This window comes from Epinephelus fuscoguttatus, linkage group LG7 (genome assembly GCF_011397635.1).
Source record: "Epinephelus fuscoguttatus linkage group LG7, E.fuscoguttatus.final_Chr_v1".
Classification (NCBI taxonomy): Eukaryota; Metazoa; Chordata; class Actinopteri; order Perciformes; family Serranidae; genus Epinephelus; species Epinephelus fuscoguttatus.
Genome location: NC_064758.1, coordinates 46,117,136 through 46,142,509, shown reverse-complemented (window position 1 = coordinate 46,142,509; position 25,374 = coordinate 46,117,136). Strand labels below are relative to the sequence as shown.

Here is a 25,374-nt window from a genome sequence, read left to right as displayed (position 1 = left end):
CAGTTTTCCCACTTGGCTGCTTGACGAAGTGAACGTGGCATCGACACCTCATACGTTACCATATCATTAGAAACACACAGTCCGCAGGATCAACAGTCTGACTGTCTTCAGTCAGTCGACACCACAGGAGTCAACGTGACATCTCCTCTTAGTATCGACTCTCAGTTGTCAGTGAAACTATATTATTGGCGACGCCCACTCAGAATAATAAGAATAACAATAACTGAAATCAGAACAATACAGTTTATATCTCCTCACACACAAAGAGGAAACAATTCACATTTTAGTTTGAACTCAAACCACTGATTTTCTGTTTCTACCGTCAAGAATCAAGTCAGGATCACCTGAAGATGAAAACATGTTGAGATCAACATCTGAAATATCTGAGGAAAATAAAGTGTCAGAAAAATCCAGAATGAAATTAAACTGTACAAGAAGTGTTTTGATATTTATTCCATTGCAGCCGTGATTTAACGTAACACTGTTGTCTCTGTCTGTAGATCCTCGTTGGAGGTCTGGAGTACTCCCCGGGCACGCTCCATATCTACTCCGACAGCGCCCTAACGCTGCCCGCCATCATCGGCATCGGAGCGGGCGGAGGCGTGCTGCTCATCGCCATCATTGCCGTGCTGATCGCCTACAAGAGGAAGACTCGTGACGCCGACCGGACGCTGAAACGCCTCCAGCTGCAGATGGACAACCTGGAGAGCCGGGTGGCGCTGGAGTGCAAGGAGGGTACGTTGTGTGGTGTGAGGCGGGTGTGAAGTCCAGGTCGTCCTGTACGAAGACTTTCAGCCAGTGTTCGAGTGTTTCTACGATTTTATCACAAACAGCAGGAAGAAACGACTCAAAGTGTAACGTGCAGTAACAAACCATTGTCTTCCTCCCTGCAGCCTTCGCAGAGCTGCAGACAGACATCCAGGAACTGACCAACGACATGGACGGAGTGAAGATTCCCTTCCTGGAGTATCGGACCTACACCATGAGAGTCATGTTTCCTGGAATAGAAGAACACCCGGTCCTCAAAGAGCTCGACGTATGTACCAACAACACACACACACACACACACACACACAAATATGACTTCATTACTTGTATCCACAGAACAAACACGGGGAAATATTACAGAAATAGTCTGAGCTGCTTTAAAACTGTCTGTGTAGAGAACAACCCTCCACAGTCTCCGCAGCGTCTGGGCCTCCATGCAGCTTTAATTAAGCGAACCCAGCAGGAAGCTCTGAGCCGCCGAGCCTCTGTTCTCTGCAGCCACAGCCATGAATTATATTTTCTCAGTTCCTAATAACTAGGTGTGGAAGCAGATCGGTCTCTGGGCGGAAGGATTTCCATGAATTTGATGAGAAATGGCAGAAAAGTTTCTTTATCTCCGTGTCTGTTCTCAGAGGGACGACGGGAGCTCCAGAGGGTTTCTGTCTTCTTAATCCAGAGTCAATCTTTATAATTATTTCAAAAGGACGTCTTGTTTCTTTCTGCATATTTTAATCTTTGTCCTGGATTCAGATTTATTGAGCTGTCTTTGAAAATTAGGGCGTGGCAGTTTAACAACGTGTACAGGGGGATGGTGCCAGAGATCCACACTGTATCTGTCAGTAATGTCTAAACATATTTAATAATTATAGTTAGTTCTGGTTATCTTTGGCCTTTATTTGTCAACATTTGGCCAAATAGTCTTCATTCCAGATAATGTGGATTATTTATCAGCAGTTCCTGTTTGCAGTGTGCCCACAGATATACAGACAACTGTCACTGGATCACTTATATGAAGATTATCAAGCGAGTCCAGCAGGCATTGTACGTGGATATATGGACGTTTATTCACATTTAAATAACGTGTTTCATGTCTGTGTGTTCAAATCTGACCAAGTTTTAAATCTGAGAAGGAGTGTGATTTTTGAGTCAAATGAGGAAGCATTTGTATCTGCTCAGGGGCTTTTTGTTTGTTTGTTTGTTTGTTTTCTGACCCTCCCTGAAGCTCTAGATATTTATCCTAATTCTCCCTGAGTGACTGGAGGAAAACCCATGGCCCTCCCTCCTCCATAAATGAGTTATTAGATTTTTTCAAACTTACCCTTTGATGTTTGAAAGTTAAAAGTTGAAGATGAAATCCTGGAGTCTTGTCATGCAGACATCGCACATGATGTGTCTCAGGAATTCTAAAATCGAGCCATAATTTCTGTTTTTACAGTTTCTGGCTGGTAAATGATGAAATTTTGGTGATTTTTAAAGAACGTGAAGAAATGTTCTCTTTAAAATCTGTGGTAAAACACAAAGTACAGCCAATTAAATTTGTATGCCCCTCCTTGTAGCCAAAGTAAGAAGCACTAGAGCACTCGGAGAGCGCAGACCTCCGCCAAGCAGCTCGGATTTCCCGCCATTTTATTATTTTAGCCACTTCTCTTCACCCGATCACCACCAAAAATTTACCATCTGTTCCTTGTCCCATTATCAACCTTTCCTGAAACTTTCATCAAAATCCGTTCAGAACTTTTCAAGTTATTTTGCAGACAAACAGACAAACGCCGGTGAAAACATAACCTCCTTGGTGGAGGTAATAAGGTGCCCCCTATATATACTGTATATATATCAAAACCCATCTGGAGAACTTGGCAACCAATTCTTGACCTTTGGTTGATTGTAGTGTTGTGACGATGCTCATCTGCAGAGCGTCGTTATTACTCAGATTATAAAATGTCAAACCTTCTTTTCAATACAGGCAGCTCCATGCTGATGCCAGGTGGGCCCTCCTGTTTGTCTCTGTTGAATCCTTGAATTAAAAATGAACTGAACCTGTTTGTCACTTTGAGGCTCCATGTTTCACGAGAGCTGACAGAGTATCTGGTGTAAATTCAGCAGCCTCATGGAGTCTGTTTAGTTTGGTGACGGTGAGTTTGAATAAAACATTGTTGATGTTATATTAACGTGCTGCAGCAGTCAGACGCTCGCCGTCAGGACGGGTCCAGTGAGATCTCTCAGTTATTATCAGACAGTGACTGTTGGCTGTGTGTGTGTCTGTGTTTCAGTCTCCAGCTAACGTGGAGAAAGCTCTGCGTCTCTTCAGTCAGTTACTCAACAACAAGATGTTCCTGTTGACCTTCATTCACACTCTGGAGGCTCAGAGGTCGTTCTCCATGAGAGACCGAGGCAACGTGGCCTCGCTGCTGATGGCGGCTCTGCAGGTACGTTCCTCCTAACGATCTGTGAGTCTGATTAATGAAGGTTAGAACGCTGATGAAGATGTGTATCATTATTAATACTGACTGATGAGACGGCCTGTGGCTGCGAACAGCTGCTTGTACCTGCAAAATACTTATTAAAAGAAGGTTAACAAAAATTCACAGACGTAAACAACTGATTCTTTAATCCGTGTTGTGTTTTTTAATAGATGTGTTGTTGGTATCAATTGTTAAATAGATGTTTTAAGTGTTAATAACCAGTTAATAGATGTTTTGTTAGTGAATAACAATAATAATAGTTATTAACTTACTTTGCATGTGTTCATAACTGCTAATAACTGGGTAATAGATGTTTTGTTGGTGGTAATAACTATCAATAATTGGTTAATAGTTGTTTTGCATGTGTTAATAACTGCTAATAACTGGGTAATAGTGTTTATTAGTTGTTGCGTTGGTTTTAGTTACAGGCTAATTGTTGTTAAATAGATGTTGTAGGTGTTGATAACTGTAAGGTGTATATGGATAATGTGTATGTGTTTAAAACTGTTTAACTGGTTAATAACTGGTTAACAGATGTTCTGTAGGCGTTATTATCAGTCCGTTGTTGTAAACAACAGATAAACAGTTACTGATCTTATTGTTTGTCTCTCAGGGTCGTATGGAATACGCTACAGTCGTGTTAAAACAGCTGCTGGCCGACCTGATCGAGAAAAACCTGGAGAACAGAAACCATCCCAAACTACTGCTGAGGAGGTCAGTACGCCATGCTCAACCTTTGACCTTTAACCTTTGAGCCCAGACTAACTGTGACACTACAGGCGTTTGTGTTATCTGTTAGAATCTAAAATGTATTTCCTGATTTATTTATATCACCTTTGAGAGGAGAATATTCTGGATCATCGATGAACCAGAGCATCAGACGTGACCTTTGACCTCTGTGTGTGTTTTGTTAGGACGGAGTCAGTAGCTGAGAAGATGCTGACGAACTGGTTCACCTTCCTGCTGCATCGATTCCTCAAGGTAAACTCTCATCTCCTCTTTTGTTCACTTCAGGACCACGGACGTCTCTCAGCCTTGCAGCAAATGTTTCCCAGTGGCCACTGGTGGTACTGCAGCGAAACAATTCCCCTGCAGCCCAAAAATAATTTTCCCACAGACCACGGTTAAAAAAGAGCCGTTTGAAGTGTTGACGCCGCCGGCTGTAAACAAGCTCAGTTATGACTCTTTGTATTCTGAATTTGTGATCCATGGTCGTTTTATATTTGTGAAACTTTCCCCGAGCCAAAAAAAGCGATTTCAAAATCTGTGATGTCGTCACAATATAAAGTCTGTGAGCTGAGCTGGAACTTGTGGGCGGAGCCAGCGGGAGAAACAGTACTGCACATATTCAGTTGGTCACATACCGCGGAAGTGAACCAGGAAGTTAGAAAATATTTTTTGTTGTGTGCGGCAGGTGAGGAACTCTGTTGGGATGAAGAGGCGCCATCTTGTGTCCAGCATCTAGTTAGTATTAAAATCTCTGCTTCATGTCGTCCTTTTTTTCCCTCGTCTCCCTGATTGACCTCGTTAAGCTCTTCCTCTTCAGTCTCACCGTGACCAATCAGATCAGAGCTGCAGATGATTTATTCATAGGAAGTGAAGGGGATTGGTTAAATCCTGCGCTGATGAGTTTTCAGGATTAAACTGTGGTAATGAAGGAATTCAGACCTGACGCTGTTTGTCTGTCTGTCCCTCTGTCTGTCTCTCTCTCTGTCTGTCTGTCAGGAGTGTGCCGGCGAGCCTCTCTTCATGCTCTACTGTGCCATAAAGCAGCAGATGGAGAAAGGACCGATCGACGCCATCACCGGAGAGGCGCGCTACTCTCTGAGTGAAGACAAGCTCATCAGACAGCAGATCGACTACAAGCAGCTGGTAACACACACACACACACACACACACACACACACACACACTCTCACACACACACATTTTTATTACAACTTAAATCTTTTTGTAGTAGTTTTGTCTGTGGTTTCTATCAGTGATAAAACATGACACAGTTCATATGTGAGCTGTGTGAACGTGGTGACGTCAGTGACACTGATTTGAAAAACGAAGACGAGCAGTGACATCATGACGTCATGACTCTGTGCTCCAGCTGTGACCTGCAGCTGGATTCACTGTAGCTGTGTTCACACCACACATTTGGGCTTGTTTTCAGAGAGGTGAACACACACAGTCAGAATCAAGTAGGCAGTTATCTACAGCACATACATGTGCACGTCTGTATTCAGAGTGCTGATCGTGAAGTCAGAGGTTATTTAACATAAACAAAGTGAATATTATTTCTAGGCTTGGCCGATATGTGTTTTGTTCTGTCCTCACACCCTCCTGAACTTTCACTGAGATGCAGCAGTTTTGGAACCCATCCAGTATTGGGCCGACAGAGATGAGCCTCTGAGGGGAGGGCCAGAGTCTCGGGCTCATACAGTGTCGCCAGTGGACGTCTGACACAAAACTATCTCTTACATGCTCCAATTATTTTTGGCAAATCTCTATAAACAGACATCTGCTTATAAATGCAGGTAAAATAAAACAAAGAAAAAAACTAAAATATTAACAAATCCCTGAAAACATGACGATAAAATTTTCAGAAAAAAATATCAATAAGATGTCAGGAAAATATTAATAAGATAACCATAAAATGTTAAGAAAATGTCTGAAAATATTATTAAACTATCGGTAAAAATGTTAAAAAACGGCTGAAAAAATGTTGATAAAAATTCTGAAATAACAGTATTAAAATGTCCGAAAAGATATTACTCATGTGACGGGCAAAAGTATAAGATGTCAGAAAAAAACATATCAATAAAATAGTATAGTAGTAGTAGTAATAGTAGTAATAATAATAAAAATTCCCCCCCCAAAAATTAATAAAATGTCCCAAAAAAATGTTGATAAAAATTCAGAAAAAAATATCAATAAAATGTCCAAAAAATATTATTAAATTTCGGGGGGAAAAGTCAATAAAATGTCAGGAAAATATTAATAAGGTGACCATAAAATGTTAATAAAATGTCCAAAATTATTATTAAAATATCGGTAAAAATGTTTTAAAAAAATGCCTGAAAAATGTTGACAAAAATTCCAAAATAACAGTATTAAAGTGTCCGAAAAGATATTACTCATGTGGCGGGAAAAAGTATAAGATGTCAGAAAAAAATGTTAAGATTTAAAAAAAAAAGTGTTAATAAAATGTCCAAAAAAAAAAAAAGATTAAAAATTCAGAAAAGAATAGCATTATAATGTTTGAAAAAAATGTTAAAGGAATGTAAACAAAAAACATTAATAAAACAAAATCATCATCAGACACGTGCCAGTGGAGTCTGAGATTGCATTTCAGCCAGTGTGTTTCCACGTCTCCAAACGTTTTACCTGCTGTTCAAACACGATTGGTCGACACTACTCAGATGAGAAATGCGAACGCTTCTGTTACCAAAATCTTGTCTCGTCGCCACCTCCCATGTTTACAGGGATTAGGAATACCGTATATGACAGTGTATATGTGACCACGCCACCAGCTCAGCTGTCATCAGCAGAGACTGCCCTCTGGTGGCGCCTGATGTTCACTGCATTCAATTCATTCTCAATACAGCATCTCCGTATGCGTTTAACAGGAAGAGGAGCGTCTGTGTTTTTGATGGTATCAGAAATCACACTGTCAGCATTTATAAACACCTCGTATACTGCAACACAGTGACGCTGCCGAGCCGAGCTACTTCCTGTGTTTATATACGTGCTGCTGAAACATCAGTTCAGGAGATAAAACATTATGAGGAAATTATTATTTGATGTTTTTTCAGTTGTTGGTGGGCAGTCTGTGGAGGTGTTGGTTTGTGTGTGTGCAACATCTCAAAGTGTTGAGGGTGATTCATCAATACACTCTGAGCCAATCACATCGCTGCTCTCACAGCTGAGCCAATCGCAGTTGAGCATGACGACCACAGCTTAACAGATGACTGAGGTTCTTGAGGACGTGAACACACAGCGGAGGCAGATGATGTTTAACTGTTTATCAGACGAAACAAACAAATAATAATAAACAACAGTTTACATGATGTCATCGATCAGACTCTGCTTATCATCATTCTACTGTCTTTAATGTCGTTAACGATGACATCATATCGTTAAATGTGACACGGCGGCCGTCGCGCCGTGATGAAACACCGATCTGTTTATTATTCATCAGGTGGACGTCTCCATGGAAACAACATGAGACGCTCTTCATTTGGATGCTTCTGCTGATGAATGTGGTCGTTATTATTGGTTATTGATAACGAACGTCTGGCTGTGTGTGTTTGTATGCAAATTAATGTTTGTGTTCCAGTGTGTGTGCAGGAGATGTGTTTTTCCTTTGTGTGTGTGTGTGTGTGTGTGTGTGTGTGTGGTATCCAATTCAACATCCGGTCGATAATGATGTTTCCCTCACTGTGACAACAATGTGGCAAACACACACACACACACACACACACACACACACAGTGTAATGAAGTTTAGACAGATGACTCAATCCTAAACTGTCTGTCTCTCTGTCCGTCTGTCTCTCAGACTCTGATGTGTATCCCTCCGGAGGGCGAGGCGGGGACGGAGGTGCCGGTGAAGGTGTTGAACTGCGACACGGTGACTCAGGTCAAAGACAAACTGCTGGACGCCGTTTATAAAGGGATCCCGTTCTCACAGAGACCTCAGGCCGACGACATGGACCTCGGTAACTGTTCACATCACAGACACACACCAACAGCACTTCCGTCCGTCTGTCATCACTGTCTGTTGTCCTGTCTGTCTCTCAGCTCCTGGCAGAGCTGTGGTGATTTATGGTGTATGCCGGTTTGGTCCGGTGTGTGTGTGTGTTCAAACCAGCTGAAGCAGCGTTTGTCATGATGACACTTTCTGGCAAATTAAAGCAAAGCCTGCATCACCAACCTTTGCTGACGCTGTCATTAAATCCAACGTGTACAACTTTCAGTGTGGGAACAGAAACTATGAACTGAACTGACTGGTGGACACAGGGTTTATGTTCAGCTGCTGAGTCAGTGGGACACCTGGTAAAATCCAGTATGATGGTCCAGTTCAGTGTTTGGTTCACTATTAAACCAGTTTTCTCACCGGCCTGACTCCGGCTCTGAGCCCACTGGTTCCTACTGAAGATCTTTAGTGCGATCAGTGATTTCCTCAAACAGCTGTTCTCTGTAGTTTTTATCAAACAGGAGGAAACAGTGATTTTGTCGGGGACTATTTTCAGCGGGGGATTAATCCACAGTTGGTGCTTTAGTGCAGTGGTTCCCAACCTGGGGATCTTGACCCCGACTATGGGTCACAGAGTCACAGAGTTTAAGGGTGTAAGACAACATTAAAGAAGAAAATATAAACATTTTTAAAAAAGAAAAAAAAGGCTCTTAGCTCAACATGTCATGCCTTTCTGTTTATAAAACTAAAGTTTGGATCATTTTTAAGATATAAAGTTAAAAACACGATGAAGACCTCTCTCTCAGTGAGAGAGATCACTCTGATTGGCTGTTCAGGTTTTATTTCCTCGCCCCTGTAGCGAGTGAATCTGCCTGTAGTGAAACCGGGGCTAACCGGTGCTTCCTCCTCAGGCTCCACTTCACTCAGCTGCCCCACAGACCCGCTGCTTCTTCCCACTTTAACCTGAATAACAAACCGGAGCTAGCTGGGAGCGGCTAGCGGAGCGTTAGCCGCAGCATGACCGGAGGGAAGCACAGCCAGTTAGCCTCCGCTAGTCTCTGAGCTAGCCCCGGCTCTCCGTTTGGATCCAACCGGAGCACCGAGCCCTGGTTTGTTATTCAGGTTAAAGTGGGAAGAAGCAGCGGGTTTATCGGGCAGCTGAGTGAAGTGGAGCCTGCGGAGGAAACACCGGGACCGTCTGGATGTAATAGTCCGTGGAGGTGCTGTGGTGCTCGGCTGCACAGATAGGAAACCCCTCGGCTGACAGGATGTACCACTCTCTCACTCCGCTCTCTCTCACGCAGGCGCAGAACGTACGTGCTACTTGGCCGTCGGATGTAGTCCGTGTAGTGTGTTCAAATGCAACTGACACAGGGCGACGTGAGGCGACGCAACAGTTGGCTTTCGTCACCGCTAGTTCTTTGATGTCGGTTTGGTGTGTCAGCACCTTTAGTGTCAGCCAGACGGAGTGTGAGATAAACTATAGTGTGTGTGTGTGTGTGTGTGTGTGTGTGTGTGTGTGTGTGTGTGTGTCGATGGTGATGAAGGACGATATCACCAGTGACACAGTATGGATCACTGATGGGTTATTAATGGTTTACTTTATATATTCTACATGTTACACTGCATCATTTTCTGCTTTTTGCACTTGCAGAGAAAAACCAAATTGAATTTTGTCGTCACAGTACTTTGTGTAGATTTATATAAATAAATAATGTAATGTGTCACGTGACGTCATGTGATGACACGCTGTCTGTTTGTGTTCTTGCTGTCAGAGTGGCGTCAGGGCCGACTGACCAGGATCATCCTGCAGGACGAAGACGTGACCACCAAGATCGAGAGCGACTGGAAGAGACTCAACACACTGGCACACTACCAGGTACACACACACACACTGTGACATCATCTGATTGTATAGAACTTGTGTGTGAAGGATCCATGTTTTCACAGACATGGATGTTGTTGTTTCTGTGTGTTTGTGTTGTATTTTAAGGACACTTTGTGTGTTTGAGCACAAAAACTATTTCACTGATAAAATCATCAGTTCTAAAAGCTCGCAGAAAATAAAGTTGGATTAAGGAATAAAAAGCGAAGAACATTTTCTCGTGCCGAGGTGAAACTTTGCTCACAGTGTGAGTGAAGTAATGTTGAGGATTTCTATTCTCCATAAGGACTCCGTCAGCACGATGGTGAAACACAGTATTTAAATGCAGATTAAAAGCTTAAAGCTGAATGTTTGTGGTGTTAAATGGCGACTGTGAAGCAGCCGCAGCCTTGCGCTGAGTCTTGCTCCTTTATCAGGCTCTGCAGTGACACGTGTGGAGAGTGAATCCAGATTGTGGGCGAGATAAGAATCGACCGAGTTAGCTGACTGAATGGATAATTAGTCAGCTGATTGACGGAGCGATTGGCCCATTGACTGATGTGTTGCTGTGTGTTGCTAGGTAACGGACGGCTCTCTGGTGGCGCTGGTCCAGAAGCAGGTTTCTGCTTACAACATCGCCAACTCCTTCACCTTCACCAGATCTCTGAGCAGATACGGTACAGCACACACACACACACACACACACACACACACACACACACACACGCATATTAAGTCGCAGCTGATCACTGATCAGATAACTGATTTCATTCTCTCTCTGTGTCTGCAGAGTCGTTACTTCGGACGTCCAGCAGTCCTGACAGTCTGAGATCCAGAGCTCCAATGATCACCCCGGACCAGGAGACAGGTACTGCAGCAGAGACAGAAGTAGTGGATTACATAGATTTGAATACCATGTTCTGCACGTCTGCAGGTTTTTCTCACATCACAAAACAACACATCATGATTTAGACGTCTGTCACACTCAGTTTAATCTTTCTGCCAGAATAGTGATGGATATACATCAGAAAGATCTGTGCTACTGTCTCAGTGTTTAACCCACAACCCTGCAGATCGTCACATCCTCTGGTGTTCACTCAGGGATGTGCTTTATATTCTTTCAAGCAGGGGTGTCAAACATATGGCCTGTGGGCCAGAACCAGCCACTCACTGACTGTGCTCAGTGTAAAACTTGCAGAGAAGTAATACGCTCTGATGTTCCTCTTTGTCCAAATGAACCAGTTCATGTTTCTTCTCAGATGAAGTGTGTTTGGTGTGCTGTGCTCACCGCAGCTCTCAGTGCTCAAGGAATATTATGTTCAACACCACTGACAAACTCATGATGACCAAAAATAGACAACTAAGATCAGAGAAGATAAATGAATTGTTGGAAACATAAGTCTGGTTTTAGTTTTAGTCGAGAGATCAGCAGTGCACCTGTGAACGTTACATTAATGCACACATACATGCTAACGAAACAGCACCAGCACCAAAGCTCTGAGGGTCAGTCTGCTGCAGATCTGGTCCACGACAGGGTGCAGACCATTTTATAATCCACAATGAAAAGTAACTCGATTCACACTGAAATATTTTGGTTCCAGAGCGCATAAAAAACCATCAAATGAGCTTTCTACCGTTTTTTTCCCCGTTAAAGGTTTTTTGGGGAGTTTTTCCTGATCAGCTGTGAGGGTCATAAGGACAGAGGGATGTCGTATGCTGTAAAGCCCTGTGAGGCAAATTGTGATTTGTGATATTGGGCTTTATAAATAAAACTGATATTGAAATCAAATTGAAATGCCTACCTGTGCAGCCCTGTGAGGCATGCTGTGTGATTGGGCTACAGTGAACTTTGACTTGACTAATGTGTACAGCACCTTGGGTATGAAATGTGCAGCATAAATAAATTTGAACTTTTTTATTAAAAGATAGAAAAAACAATCTGCCAAGGGAGGATGAACTGTGGCTTGATAATAATAATAATAATAATAATAATAGTGATTTAGATGTCAAAATATTACACATACACTACTCATCTTTTCACTGTGTTTTATTCTGAAAAATAAAGAATACATTTTTGGTCTCACCTGCTGCCCGTCCACGTGGAGGTCATTTTACCCATCAGTTTATATACATATACACATATTCATACCCGTTGCCAAGGTGCACCTGGTGCTGGACTCTGTTGAGTTGAGAATCTCTGGTTTACAGTATACTGTGTGTACTGTACTGACTGACTGTGTGTGTGTGTGTGTGTGTGTGTGTGTGTGTGTGTTTTCAGGGACTAAACTGTGGCACCTGGTGAAGAATCACGAGCACAGTGATCAGAGAGAAGGAGACAGAGGCAGCAAGATGGTCTCTGAGATCTACCTGACCAGACTGCTGGCTACCAAGGTAATAAACACACCAGTGACACGTCATCATCTGCACCCTCCTCATTTCATTTCTTCTCTCATGTTAACTCTCAAAGACAAATAAAACACAGACAGCAGTATCAGAGGCAGTGTAACGGCAGATAACGTACCTGCACACACTGCAGTCTAACTTCCATCTGCCACAGGATTATATTTCATATTATATTTTATTCTAATATTTTAATTCCTGCAGTATTTTATGTCTTAGATTCTTTACTTGTGTAATTATCTTTTTATACATATTGTATGAGCATTGTTGGAGGAGCCTGAGAAGCAAACGGCTGCTCCTCTCTAACTGCTGTGAACGTGACAAATGAAGCCTTCAAACTAATGTCAAAGAAAAGAGACGAGCTGATGGAGCACGTTGAAAATGTTTTCTAAAACAGCTTTATAATTCCAAGACATCAGCGACGTGCAGACGAGAGAAACTAAAACTAATAAACCAAAAACAGCTGGAGTTTCTTTTGAGCTGTTAGTCAGCAGACAAATTCAGTGTTTTTGTTGCTAACAAGCTAAAGCTAACATCTTAGATTTTAACAATAACACACCAAGATGGCGGCCATCAATTCCAGTGGAGTTGCTTGCCTGACGCATACGTCATGAAACTTTTCTAGCCTCTGGGTTTACATCGTGGTATGCACCTCTGAATATGCACTGTAGTGTTTCTCCTGCTGGCCCCGCCCACAAGTTCCCGCTCAGCTCGTAGACTTTACATTTTGACGACCAGTGATGGTCAAAGTCACACGTTACAGTAATATATATCATTTTAGCAGTAACAAAGTATTATAAAGCATTACCAACACTTTTAGACAACGACATTTATTTTGTACTTACTTCATTCTACTGAATCCCACGTTTTGTTCCTCCCACCACCAGGGGACGCTGCAGAAGTTTGTGGACGACCTGTTTGAGACGGTGTTTAGCACCGCCCACCGAGGCTCTGCTCTCCCATTGGCTATCAAATACATGTTTGACTTCCTGGACGAACAGGCAGACAAACGACAGATCAGCGACCCAGATGTCCGACACACCTGGAAGAGCAACTGGTGAGAGGAAATCAACAGACGGTAAAGACTTTTCTGACGAGACTAAAGCAGTTTAGATTTAATGGATCTGTCCTCTGTGCGTGTCCGCAGCCTTCCTCTCAGGTTCTGGGTGAACGTCATCAAGAATCCTCAGTTTGTGTTCGATATCCACAAAAGCAGCATCACCGACGCCTGTCTGTCCGTCGTCGCTCAGACCTTCATGGACTCCTGCTCGACGTCTGAACACCGGCTTGGCAAAGACTCTCCGTCCAACAAGCTGCTCTACGCTAAAGACATCCCCAACTACAAGAGCTGGGTGGAGAGGTAGCTAACATGCTAACTAGCTAAAATACTACAAAATATAACCACAAGAGCTGGTTGGAGAGGTAGCTAACATGCTAACTAGCTAAAATACTGCAAAATATATCCACAAGAGCTGGTTGGAGAGGTAGCTAACATGCTAACTAGCTAAAATACTGCAAAATATATCCACAAGAGCTGGTTGGAGAGGTAGCTAACATGCTAACTAGCTAAAATACTACAAAATATAACCACAAGAGAGGTAGCTAACCGGGTAACCAGCTAATATTCTGCAACACACAATGTAATAACTTGTTTGATAGGTAGCTAACAGGCTTAACTGGCTAATTGTCTGTAATATTCAATATAAGAACTGGTTGGAGAGGTAGCTAACATGCTAATCAGTTAATGATCTGTAACACACAGCATAAGAACTGGATTGAGACGTAGCTAACATGCTAACCAGTTAATAATTCACAACAACAAGAGTTGGGTGGAAAGGTAGCTAACATGCTAACTAGTTAATAGCAGTTAACACACCATTAGCTATCCTTTATGTTACTCTTGAACCACTTACGTGGGACGCGCGCTTCGATCTACCTCAACAAACTGCTATTTAAAATATCCTAAATGTAATTAAATGGAAAAAACAAATCAGTAGAAAGTTCTGATTAGTGAAACAACTTATTAACAGAAGTGTTGAGACAGTTGCTTTAATCAAATAATGTTTAGCTGTAATGTTGTACAACATAAATCATATTAATTAGTGTTGAGGACTAATAAGGCAACTGCCAAAATAAAAGAGTACACACTTAGTAAGTGCAGACTGAGATCATTATCTGAGCAAATTAACCTTAAAGCAGTGCATTAGTTTGTTGATATAATTAGTAAAGTCTTAAGTTATACAACTCTGTGTGTGTGTGTGTGTGTGTGTGTGTGTGTGTGTGTGTGTGTGTGTGTGTGTCCTGCAGGTACTACAGGGACATTGCGAAGATGCCCAGCATCAGTGATCAGGACATGGACGCCTACCTGGTGGAGCAGTCCCGTCTGCATGGCACCGAGTTCAACACACTGAGCGCGCTCAGCGAGCTCTACTTCTACATCAACAAGTACAAGGAAGAGGTGAGGGGGAGGGGATTCATCTTTTGATGACATCACAGTTGTTAGGTTGTGCAGCAGTCATCAGTGTCAGTGTTTAGTTAGTCACTGTGTTTCAGGTATTCGGTACTGCTGTCGGCCAAAGTCTCACCTGACACTACATAGGCAGTAACCACTGCCAAGTGCAGCTAGGGTCCCTTTACAGTTGTGTGTTGAGTGTACACCGAGCGGTTACACCATCTACCAGTATTATTTTCGACAACTTAAGTGATACCCTAATTCTCATTATAGGTACTTTTATGACTTTGATTATGTTCTTGACTTTGGTCTTTCCTCCATCTCTGCAGATCCTGACGGCGTTGGACCGGGATGGGTACTGTCGCAAACACAAACTGAGGCACAAACTGGAGCAAGCCATCAACCTGATGTCTGGAAGCAGCTGAGAGGAGGGGAGGGACGAATGGACTGATGGACTGATGGATGGATGGATGGATGGATGGGGGGGTGGGGAAGAAGAATGGGGGAGGGGGAAGTGAAGACATTTTGTTTTTCTGAACTGTTTAAACAGTCAGCTGAAATCCTCAGCGTTGGACCGAACTGACAGCCACAGCTCCGGCCCTTGAGCAATCAATCCATCAGCAATTTATCTGTCAATTGATTGATTGATTGTTTTGAAGACTGACTAACTGGATGGCTGGGACCCCAACTACCTCCAATTGTTGGGTTTTGGGGCAGAAAATCAGTTTCCAAACCGATTTGGATTCATTTACAACGTGACTTCAAGGTGGACTGGAGTCATTTTGGGGCAAAAAAACAAACCTTCTAGATGCATCTGTCAGTTTGGATTTCGGATTTAAATTCACTGCAGGTGTGAGCAGGGATCAAAGCAAGGGGAGCGTGACTGTGGAAAGACCTGACTAAAGACTGAGTCAGGTTAAACCAAACAATGGATGTGACATGAGGACAAATCGACCTGACTTCAGGATTCCCAGGCTGGTTGGGAACTTTCTAGACGCTGGGTTGAAGAGCAGAAGGTCAAGTCAAGTTTGTGGACTTCACCATGAAAGGCTTGTTCTGGCCTGAAGGATCAAGGGACTAAGCTCACGGTCAGAGGGTCACAGCAAAACCACAACAGGTTTGACCTTACCTGAAGAGCCTCATCATAGTCTAGATGAATCCGGGCTAAATATCAGAAGGACAAGTCAAGGCTTACCGCAGAAGTTTGAAGCCTTTAAACTGATGTCGTTATTTTGGGACATTTATCCTCATCTTGAATCCTTGACATTGTATGAAAGGATCCTGATCTACTGTAAGAAGTTCAGGTCAAGCTTTAAGGAAGGAAGCAACAGACTTGTTGGCAGAGGACTTGAGAGGTTGCTTCAAGCTTTAACAAAGGAGAATGAAGCAAATAAATGATGTCCCAAAAAACTGATGACTTGACCTTTCCTTGAAATCTCCGCTTAGTCTTGGAAGATGTGGAATCCAGGTGGAAAATAACAGGAAATCATCTTTGGAGAGAAGGAAGTAAGGACTCTATGAGCCGAGACAATTTGACTTGACCTCGGACTGTTCGGCCAAGCCTCGTCAGGTTCTAGAAGTTTCTAAGTTGCTGTATAACCACTCAATGTTTTTCTCTGGACAATCACTCTGTACCACAGCACACTGAGCCCGATGCCTACCGACCGACCAGTACCTGTGTCCATAAACCCGTCCTCTCCTTCTGCCATCTTCTTTTCCTTTCCTTCCATCTTCAACTCCTTGATATTTCACCTCCTACTTTGCATTTCACTTTTCATCTCCTTCTCTATCTTCCCCTTTCCTCTGCATCTTTACCAGTTTCCTCTTTCACCCAACTTTTTATTCCTCCTTCCCCTTGACCCTGCTCCATCATTGGTCAGTCATGCTGGCCTCTGGTCATCCTATTGGCCAGGAAGACTCTTTAGTAATGTACTGCCCGACCAATCAAGACTGTGGAATTCGCCAGAATCATGAATAATTATACAGAAATTAATCCAGAATTACGTTTGAATACATTCCAGCACAGGCACACAGGCAAGGTCTGTAAATAAGCAGGTTGACTCGTTAGTTTCTCCGAAGTGAAGAACTGCGGAAAATGGACTGACTGGCATTTTTCAGGACCAGAGCAACGTGGAAAATGGAGTTCTGGATTCAGCACCAGTCAGTAAACCCAATGCTGGTTGGTGCAGATCGCTTTATTGTCGGACCTTGCACATACACCCACATACAGCCATGCTTTACAGCGCCATGCTAACCGTGCCCAGGGGGAAATACTGTGCAGCGCTACAAGCCCAGTGCCATGTAAGGCCGGACCGGATCACGTCAGAACTGGACCGGACTCGGACCAAACCCGGATCAAAAACAACCTGGAATGGAGTTTTAGCCGGACCGGACTCAAGAACTTTTAAGACTTGTGGCCATAATTGTAAACAACAACAAAAGAGAAAGATAATAATAATAATGATGATGATAAAGTATAAAAGTTAAAAAAAAAAAGAATACAAAAAGAAAGGAAAAAAGAAATATTGAAATGTTAACATGTAATAAGAACTTTGTGGATTTGACAGTATGGATTTTAAGGAGCTGAACTTGTATAAAGCTGAACATTATGCTACATCAGAGTCTGGAGGAAGACAGAGAGCCAGGAGACAGGGCGATGGATCAGACCGAGCAGAACCGACACCATCCTCGCACCATCGGACCAGACCGGACTGATCCAGATCAAACTGGATTTAATGGGACTGAATGAATCTGTTCTGACCCTGAAGGAGCTGAACTGAATATCTGCTCTGCACGTTGAAGATGGAAACAAATCGGACTTTTTGGTACTTTTTTTGCCAAACTGGACATTTGTTTGAACAGAACAGATCAGGAGTGAGTTTATCGGGTGGCCTGGAGGTTTCGGTGGCGTTTGCAGGGGTTAAATTGTTGCATGTGTAGCCTCGGATGGGGTCTTTGTTTGATGAGCTCTTGTACAACCTAACGAAGAATGAGGGTGCTTTCACATGTCGGCTCAGTCTCACTTCTACAACCAATCACCTTAAAACTTGAATACCTGATTCTTTTTTTCTGCAGACGGAGGAGTCGTACTTCAGTCCACCTGGATGCTCCGCCACACCTGCGTCCAGCCATGCTGGTAAACAAATGCACAGAGTTCAGACCAACCTAAACTTTTTGAGACTGAACCGAGTGTGAAACGCTCTCATTCTCTGTATGAACAATGGTTAAATGTTGGATGAAGGACTTAAGAACATGGCAACGCTGCACCCCTCACCCCCCATACACCTCTTCTTTCTGTGGTCGAACATTTTCACTTTGCACAACTGGATCTTATTTAGAGTTTGTCTCAATTTAAGTTCATCGATGATACCTGACCTTTTGAAACATAGACTGTCTATAAAGATGGACGACGTGTCTCCACTTTTTCCTGCTGTACATAAATGAAGCCAAAATGTCCAGGATACAACCGTCATGTGGAGTCTGTGATGTAACGATCTCCACAGTATCAAGTTCCCGCCCGTACGCTCATCCAACCGATCAGGAGCAGCATTGTTGATCAAGAGCACACTGATTGGCTCACACAGCCGTCAATCATGACGTAAAATCCCCTTTCAAAGCATCAAGTAACGAATTAAAACCAAACTGATCAGAAACACTTGAACAAACATCAGTGTGATAAGAATCCCTAAAATGACAGAAACCATCTTTGAGAAATATTTATTTGAGGTGTACTTTGAGTTTCTACTTTGACCCATGTCCCATCCACTAATATGGAGGGGGCGGGGCTTATGACTTATACTGCAGCCAGCCACCAGGGGGCGATCCAGATGTTTTGGCTTCACTTTTGGGGAGCCGTCCTGTCGTCCATCTATATATCGGTCTATGTTTTCAAGGCACACAAAGACTAGTTTGTGCTCAGCAGTTTAGAGTCCCCACACATCTTTATATTTCTTTAACACATTTTCTTCACTAAATCTCATGAGCATTAAATCAGGGCAGTAATTGGTGCGAGCAGATGAGCCTGCTAACAAGGTCTTCATTTTTGCTTTATTTGACCGGGATGATCTGGACGAGCAGGCGAAAAATCAGAATCTGTGCAAACTGAAACACAAATAATTGAATAGTTTACTGGTCTGTTTGCACAGTTTTTGGATCTGAATTCATTTTTTATTTTCATGAATTTCATGATATGATTTTTCTTTGTAGAAATGAAAAATGAAACCACATCGAGTTAATTTGTTGTTTGAGACTCGTCCGGCGTGATGTGTGAAAATGTTCCACCACAGCTGAAGCGTCTCTCTTTTGGCTCTCTGCGATGCCATAAAGCTACAAAGCACCTTTTTTTATTTTCTTGCTGTTGTTTCACTGTCGTTTGAATCTTTGGGGCCAAAAGGACCCGAGTGGAGAGGAAGAGGAGGAAGAGGGGGAGGAAGGGTCCTGATAAAAGACTGCCTTTTAGATGATTAATTATAGAACAGGGAGGGAAGCCACTACCATACCAATACCACTGTTCATCCAACCTGTGTGTGTGTGTGTGTGTGTGTGTGTGTGTGTGTGTGTGTGTGTGTGTGTGTTGCCCTGCCTCTGCTGCTGCTGCAGTGGAAACTCAACCGTTAAATCACTGATCGTATCTGCAGCTCAATTAAAAATCTTTTTCTTTACAGTTGCACCATTTAAATCAGCTGATCAGTATCTTCAGCGCCTCTGAAATCTCAGATCAGATCTTTGGTCCTTTTTTATAAAAAATTTAAATCAAAATCTGGGACCGCCCTTTAAACTCAAAGTCACCAAACGCCTCTTTAATTACGTCCTCGTCGCCATTTTGATCAGAATTCACATTATTTTCTGGTGGGTGTGATGAGATGAGAGTTTAGAGGAGGAGAGGAGTTTCTGTCAGCATGCTGCAGGGTGAGGAGGAGGAGGAGGAGTGGAACTGAAGGAGGAAGAGGAGGAGAAATCCCAGGAGGAGAGTGTAAAAGAAGGGAAAAGGGAGGATGCACAGGCAGTGTAGAGGAGGAGGAACACGCCTGCTGCATGCTGAGAAGTGAGGAAGAGGAGTGGGAAAGGAGAAATTACTATTAGATTGCAGAGAGGAGTGTGTGGAGGAGGAGGAAAGAGGAGGAGGAGGAGGAAAGAGGAGTGCTGAAAGGTAAAGAAGAGGAGGAAAACCTGATCAAATGCAAAGAGGAGAAAGAAATGTTGGAGTAGAACACAGGAGGATCAGGATGAAAAGAGGAGGTCAGATTCTCTTTTTGCATGTTAAAATGAGAGGAAGGAGGAGGGATGAAGGAGACGCCACTGGAATACTGAGAGCAGGAGAGAGGGAGGAGAGAGGGAGAATACTGATCAGGGAGGAAAAAGACGGAGGCAACGTCATCCATCAAACCGGCCGAGGAAGGAAAGGTCTCTGAGAGGAGGGAGGAAGAAACACTCACAGTGCGGAGAGGAGAGGAGAATGGAGGAGAGGAGAGGAGAGGAGAGGAGAGGAGAGGAGAGGAGAGGAGAGGAGAGGAGAATGGACGAGAGGAGAGGAGAGGAGAGTGGAGGAGAGGAGAGGAGAGGAGAGAACATGGCCACAAAAGACCTCCTCCTCCTCCTGGATGACTATCAGAGGGAAACCAAACATTTCACTGAGGCGTGCAGGAAATTAATCACAGAACGACTGTAACACGAACAGGTCTCAGTTCGACAGAGTAAAAACTGATCTCAGTTAAAATATTAAGTTAAAACCTGCACGCTGTTGTTTTATTATAAATTATTTTATTCTGCGTGAACGTCACAACACTTTGAGCACAGGTGCTCAGGTAAAGGTGACGAGGTGAGAGCACACCTGTGAAGACGTAGACATGATGTTTGGACGTGTCGTCGCAGCTGTGTGTGTGTCCGTATCATCAGGTCTGTTCACACTCTGACGTTTAACTGATGAACATTTTGGGTGAAACTTTGTCGGTCTAGAACTGAAGACCAAACAGCCATGTGGAGGTATTTCCTCCAGGTCCCCAGGAAGTGCGCCGGGCGTGTGGCCAAACAGTGGTACTGCAGTTTCCGGGATTCGTCACGTTCGTCAAAAAGACTTTTTCCCACTGACTAACATTTAGAAGGGAAATCTATAAATCAGTGGATGCATTTTTTGAGCGCCAAAATGACTTGTTGCGCCTTCAGGATTTGATCCAGTAACATTTGGAAAGTTTAGATTAAATCGTTGTATCACCGTTCAGACGCCATCAGGCCACTCTGTCCGTACTCTGCGTTAATTTAGTCAGTTTTTGTGCATGTCATGATGTAAATAACGGCCTCCCAGACCACTGCCGTCCACCACGCTGCCTCCTCGAGCGTCGCCTCGTTTGTTGTGTGAAACTTTTGACTCCGCCCTCTGGTGCCACCTATTGGCTGTATCTATGACATCACAAAGGACACATGAGGGCAGTGGCGTTTACAGACGTATCTGTTTTCACATGTAAGGGTGTATGAACGAGCTGTTAGCAGCACGAATCCAAGAGGATGCTACAAAGAACAAGGACACAGCGCCCAAAAACTGCAGATACAGTCTGGTGAATCTTGTGTTGAAACTGTTTCCTGACAGTCGCCGACACGTCCTGCAGAGTACGCCTCGCACCTCAGAGATCAGAAAACAAACAGCAGAGACACATTTCCTGTTTTGTCCTTGTTGCGTTTGATGGATTTGAACTGTCTGGTCAGATTCAAACTGTTGTCGACTCATTATCTGACCTGAGAGTTCCTGATTTACAGCTGGAACTTTGGTTTCTTTTGTTAAAAACTGTTTCCGTGGTAATTTGATCATTAAAGGAATAGTTTTTGTATCTTTGCCGAGAGCTCAGGTAGCGTATCTAAACGTGCCCCCCTCCACCCTGCAGTGTTTTGCAGTGTATCCTGAGGCCATCAGTCGCTGCACAAACTTTCTCTCTGTAACAAATGTTGTGAAGTCTGAGTGACTGAAATGTTTTGGTTCCGTCTGATTCCAGAAAATGGAAACCTCAGTAATACAGTTTAAATTCAGCCGCGACAAATCGATGTTGGGATGGTTTTCCACTGTGGCAGCAAACAGTGTGTGTGTGTGTGTGTGTGTGTGTGTGTGTGTGTGTGTGTGTGTGTGTGCGCACGTACTTGTTTCCGTAGCGTCTCTCTACACACACATTTTAACATCATATCCATCCTCTGAACACACACACACACACACACACACACACAGCTGGGAGGAGGTAACAGACTGAAGAAGCCGGTGGGAGGGCTGGGTCTAATTCCTGGAACAGCAAACAAAACAATTGGATTGATACCTCATTTTAGTTGCAGTGTCATCCGTCCACACACACACACACACACACACACACACACACACACACACGGCTCAGAGGTTTTAGCGTTCTCCGGCGGTCAGATATTTATTGATTTTTTTTTTTTTTCCTTTAATTTATTTTTTACGATGAGTTTTATTTATTGTGGGAGGATGTACACGATTTTATTAGTTTGTACAGCGTTAAAGAGAGAAAAGAGCTCAACATCACACACACACACACACACACACACACACATTTTAACACACAGCATGTAATAAAACATCCAAGTGCAGGCTGGGAAACGACCACCGAGTGTTTCAAACTGTCTCGTCGAACCAAAGTGTCATTTCAGATTTAAAAGGTTTGATTCTAATTTTAAATTTTAACCATAAATCCTGAGTTCAGGCCTCCGTTACGTATCAGCATCAAAAGTTTTACACATCGTTAGTGGAAAGAACTTTTTTTTAATCAAGCAGGTCTGACTTGGAAAAGCTTTTAATCCACATCAGTCTTGAGACCCATCAGAGGCAGAGCTGTAATCTGAGGTTCTGGTTGGTCGTTTCCCGTCCTGTTCACATCCGTCCACATGTCCGATGACTGAGGAGTCGGCAGAGCGATCAGTCGGTTTGATCGATTAGAATCATCCTATGGACTCACCGCACTCACACAGCCAACAGTCAGACGAGTCGTTGGAATGATTCAAATCTTTTGACTCTGAATCCAGACGATGTTTCCAGGAGTTAATCAGCAGCGAGGGGAGCAGGGACTGAAATCAATGACAAAGGAGCCATCGTCTCATATTGGTGTGAAACTGAATTTTTCTTTTTCCCTCATTGGAACTAAATTGACTTTCTGTGATCATAGACACTAAAAACTTTAAATAGGTATTATTTTGGATTTTTAGAATTCACAAACCAACAGCAAACATCTGGTTGTCAACCAGCTGCAGCTCCATAAATGTTCCTCTGTCAACAAACTGAGTCGAGCCGCTTCATGTAAAAACAGCTGGAGCCACAGAAACTCGTCAAAGTCTCCTCGACTGGAAATCAATCATCGCCCTCACATTGATTTCCAATAAGCAGTTAGCAGGAGTCAATATATCAATGGGAAACTGATTATTTCAACTCTCTCAGTAGAGATGAAACAGAAGCTGAAATTATTTGGTCCTTATTAATCACAATAATCTCACTGCGTGTTATTTTACATTTTTACAAATCTTCCATTTGAAGTCAGCGTGAGATTAATAAACGTCCGACCGTCCTGATGACGTGAGCTCAACACTTTGTGTCAGTCCGGACTCGGTGCCGCCAGAAACATTGTCAGTGGGCGGGACTACTCGCCTTCAGAGACAAACTCCTTCAGCCAATCAGCGAAATAAAACATGTTATAAATATGTTGTTATGTTAAAACAGAAACAGGAGGTTACAAAATATGATGTTATCACGATACTTAAGTCACAACACAATATTACTGTGACTTTAAATATAAATGATATGCCGATTATTGCAAAAAAATATATTGTGAATATATATATATATATATATGTATGTATGTATGTATGTATATGTATATATGGTGCTTATGTTGTCGACCACAGTGCAGATGCCTGATGGGGCGGCGGCAGCGGCGAGGCCAGACTGATACATCGAGTGAAACAAAATGTTGAGCTCACGTCATCAGGACGCTCACCTGGCTGTAAATGTAATAAAGTAGCGTTCATCAGCTTCAGAAGCTGCTCGCTGTGTTTCTCCAATCAGTCAGCCTCCCAGTGATGTCATCAGTCAGCCTCCCAGTGATGTCATCAGTCAGCCTCCCAGTGATGTCATGGGACATCAGAGGAAATCAGTTTCACGCCAACAAGATGGCGCTCTCGTCTCTTTGTGTCAGTTCGTGTGTGAAGTTTAAATCAGTCTCCGTCATCAGATTTAAAATGAGGCGACGCCCCCGTTCAGTCGCACTGAGCTCTCATTGGACACCTGTGGGAGATGACTGCCCGCCGACCCCCACCCTCATTAAGCCCCTCCCACCCTGCAGACTCCTGACAGACGAGTCGAGCCGTCAGCCAGTCCCAGCGGGCTTCATTGTACCATAGCAACAGCAGATCACTGGACTCCCTCCAAGCGGGGAGTCGGATGTCTTTATTGTACCATAATATGATTATTATTACTGATTATAATTATTATTATTATTATTGATCTGAGCCGGTGCTTCTCAGCTGCTGCGGGATCTGATCCTCCAACTTCAAGTTAACTTCATCTGTGACGCACTTTTCAGAACAAAGTCCTGGATTTAAAATCAACTCCTAGATCTCCGCCATGTTGTTTCCGTTCTGTCCTCGTTCGGGTCCCGGAGCCGCGGGTTGAGAAGCACCGCTCACACTGGATCTTGTGTCTTAGTTCAGGATGGGATTGTTCATTCAGGCGGCGCTGCAGGTGCTCCAGGTGACGGATCACAAATACGACCTTCAACACGACCGTCTGTTCTTGACTTACAGACCTACTGACGTGTGTGATGACATCACAGCACTCAGAGCGTCACGATCCGCCTCCCGCTGCACCTCAGTGCCGCTGTTCATTCACTCTGCCTGGAAATACTGAAAACGCAGAAACACACGTCGCCTTGATGCAGCGCTTTCCAGGATGTAGTCAGGGTCCTTTTTTTGATACCATTTGCCATTGCCTTGTTTTTTATTTTTTTATTTTTGCTGAGTTAAAAATGTAATGATGATGATGATGATGATGATGAATCTTCTTCATGTAATAGCCTGTGTCAGTTTTTATACCATTGCCATTGCCTTCTGCTGAGTTTGTATATTTGTGTGATTTCACTAAAGTGTAATGGAAAAGTTGGACTCACTTTGACTGTTTTTACTCGTCCGTCAGGAACGACTGGTTCAACAAGAAAATACATTTAAATATCACATTTAATATAAAACACAAAGTTCAAATGTGTAAAAAAAAAAAAAAAAAAAAAAGTGACAGAAATTCAGAATATTTCCAGTTTTATTTAGTTTGCACTGAGCTGACGCCTCAACTGTGGATTTTCTGTTCGCCTGTAAGGTGACTTTAAGTTCGGCATCCCGCTGCGTCGCCATCAGCCATCAAATGCTGGCAAGGGTACAGACTAATTAATGGAGAACAATGATCCAGGCTTTGCAGGGCTTATCAGCAGCAGCAACAAAAGAGCCGTTATCACAGGTTTTCATTATCAGGAAATACAGTTGATTAAAATACACCAGAGACGGACACACAGACAGAGAGAGAGACAGACAGACACACAGAGAGAGAGAGAGACAGACAGACACACAGACAGAAAATGAGCTGATGAGTTCAAACTTCAGTTTTGAGAAACAACCACAGAATCAGTCTGAAATAAATCAGACTTTTCTGCCCGTCGCTCAGAGATCATTTCATTTCACTTTAACTGAGCTCAGATTTGAATTTCTTA

The 25,374-nt window shown here is 43.2% G+C and overlaps 1 protein-coding gene across 1 annotated transcript in view; it reads left to right on the top strand.

Moving 5' to 3' along the window:
• The window catches only part of plxna3 (plexin A3), a 177,621-nt gene extending 152,881 nt beyond the window's left edge, over positions 1-24,740 (top strand). The window contains exons 24-38 of the mRNA XM_049582441.1: positions 501-735; positions 894-1,036; positions 3,039-3,194; positions 3,844-3,944; positions 4,145-4,211; positions 4,956-5,102; positions 7,779-7,938; positions 9,692-9,795; positions 10,361-10,457; positions 10,571-10,648; positions 12,059-12,171; positions 13,068-13,237; positions 13,328-13,540; positions 14,488-14,638; positions 14,962-24,740. Coding sequence (XP_049438398.1) covers positions 501-735; positions 894-1,036; positions 3,039-3,194; positions 3,844-3,944; positions 4,145-4,211; positions 4,956-5,102; positions 7,779-7,938; positions 9,692-9,795; positions 10,361-10,457; positions 10,571-10,648; positions 12,059-12,171; positions 13,068-13,237; positions 13,328-13,540; positions 14,488-14,638; positions 14,962-15,057 — 2,031 coding nt within the window. The 3' untranslated portion in view covers positions 15,058-24,740. The remainder of the gene's footprint in view (positions 1-500; positions 736-893; positions 1,037-3,038; positions 3,195-3,843; positions 3,945-4,144; positions 4,212-4,955; positions 5,103-7,778; positions 7,939-9,691; positions 9,796-10,360; positions 10,458-10,570; positions 10,649-12,058; positions 12,172-13,067; positions 13,238-13,327; positions 13,541-14,487; positions 14,639-14,961) is intronic.
• The last annotated feature ends 634 nt before the right edge of the window (positions 24,741-25,374 follow it).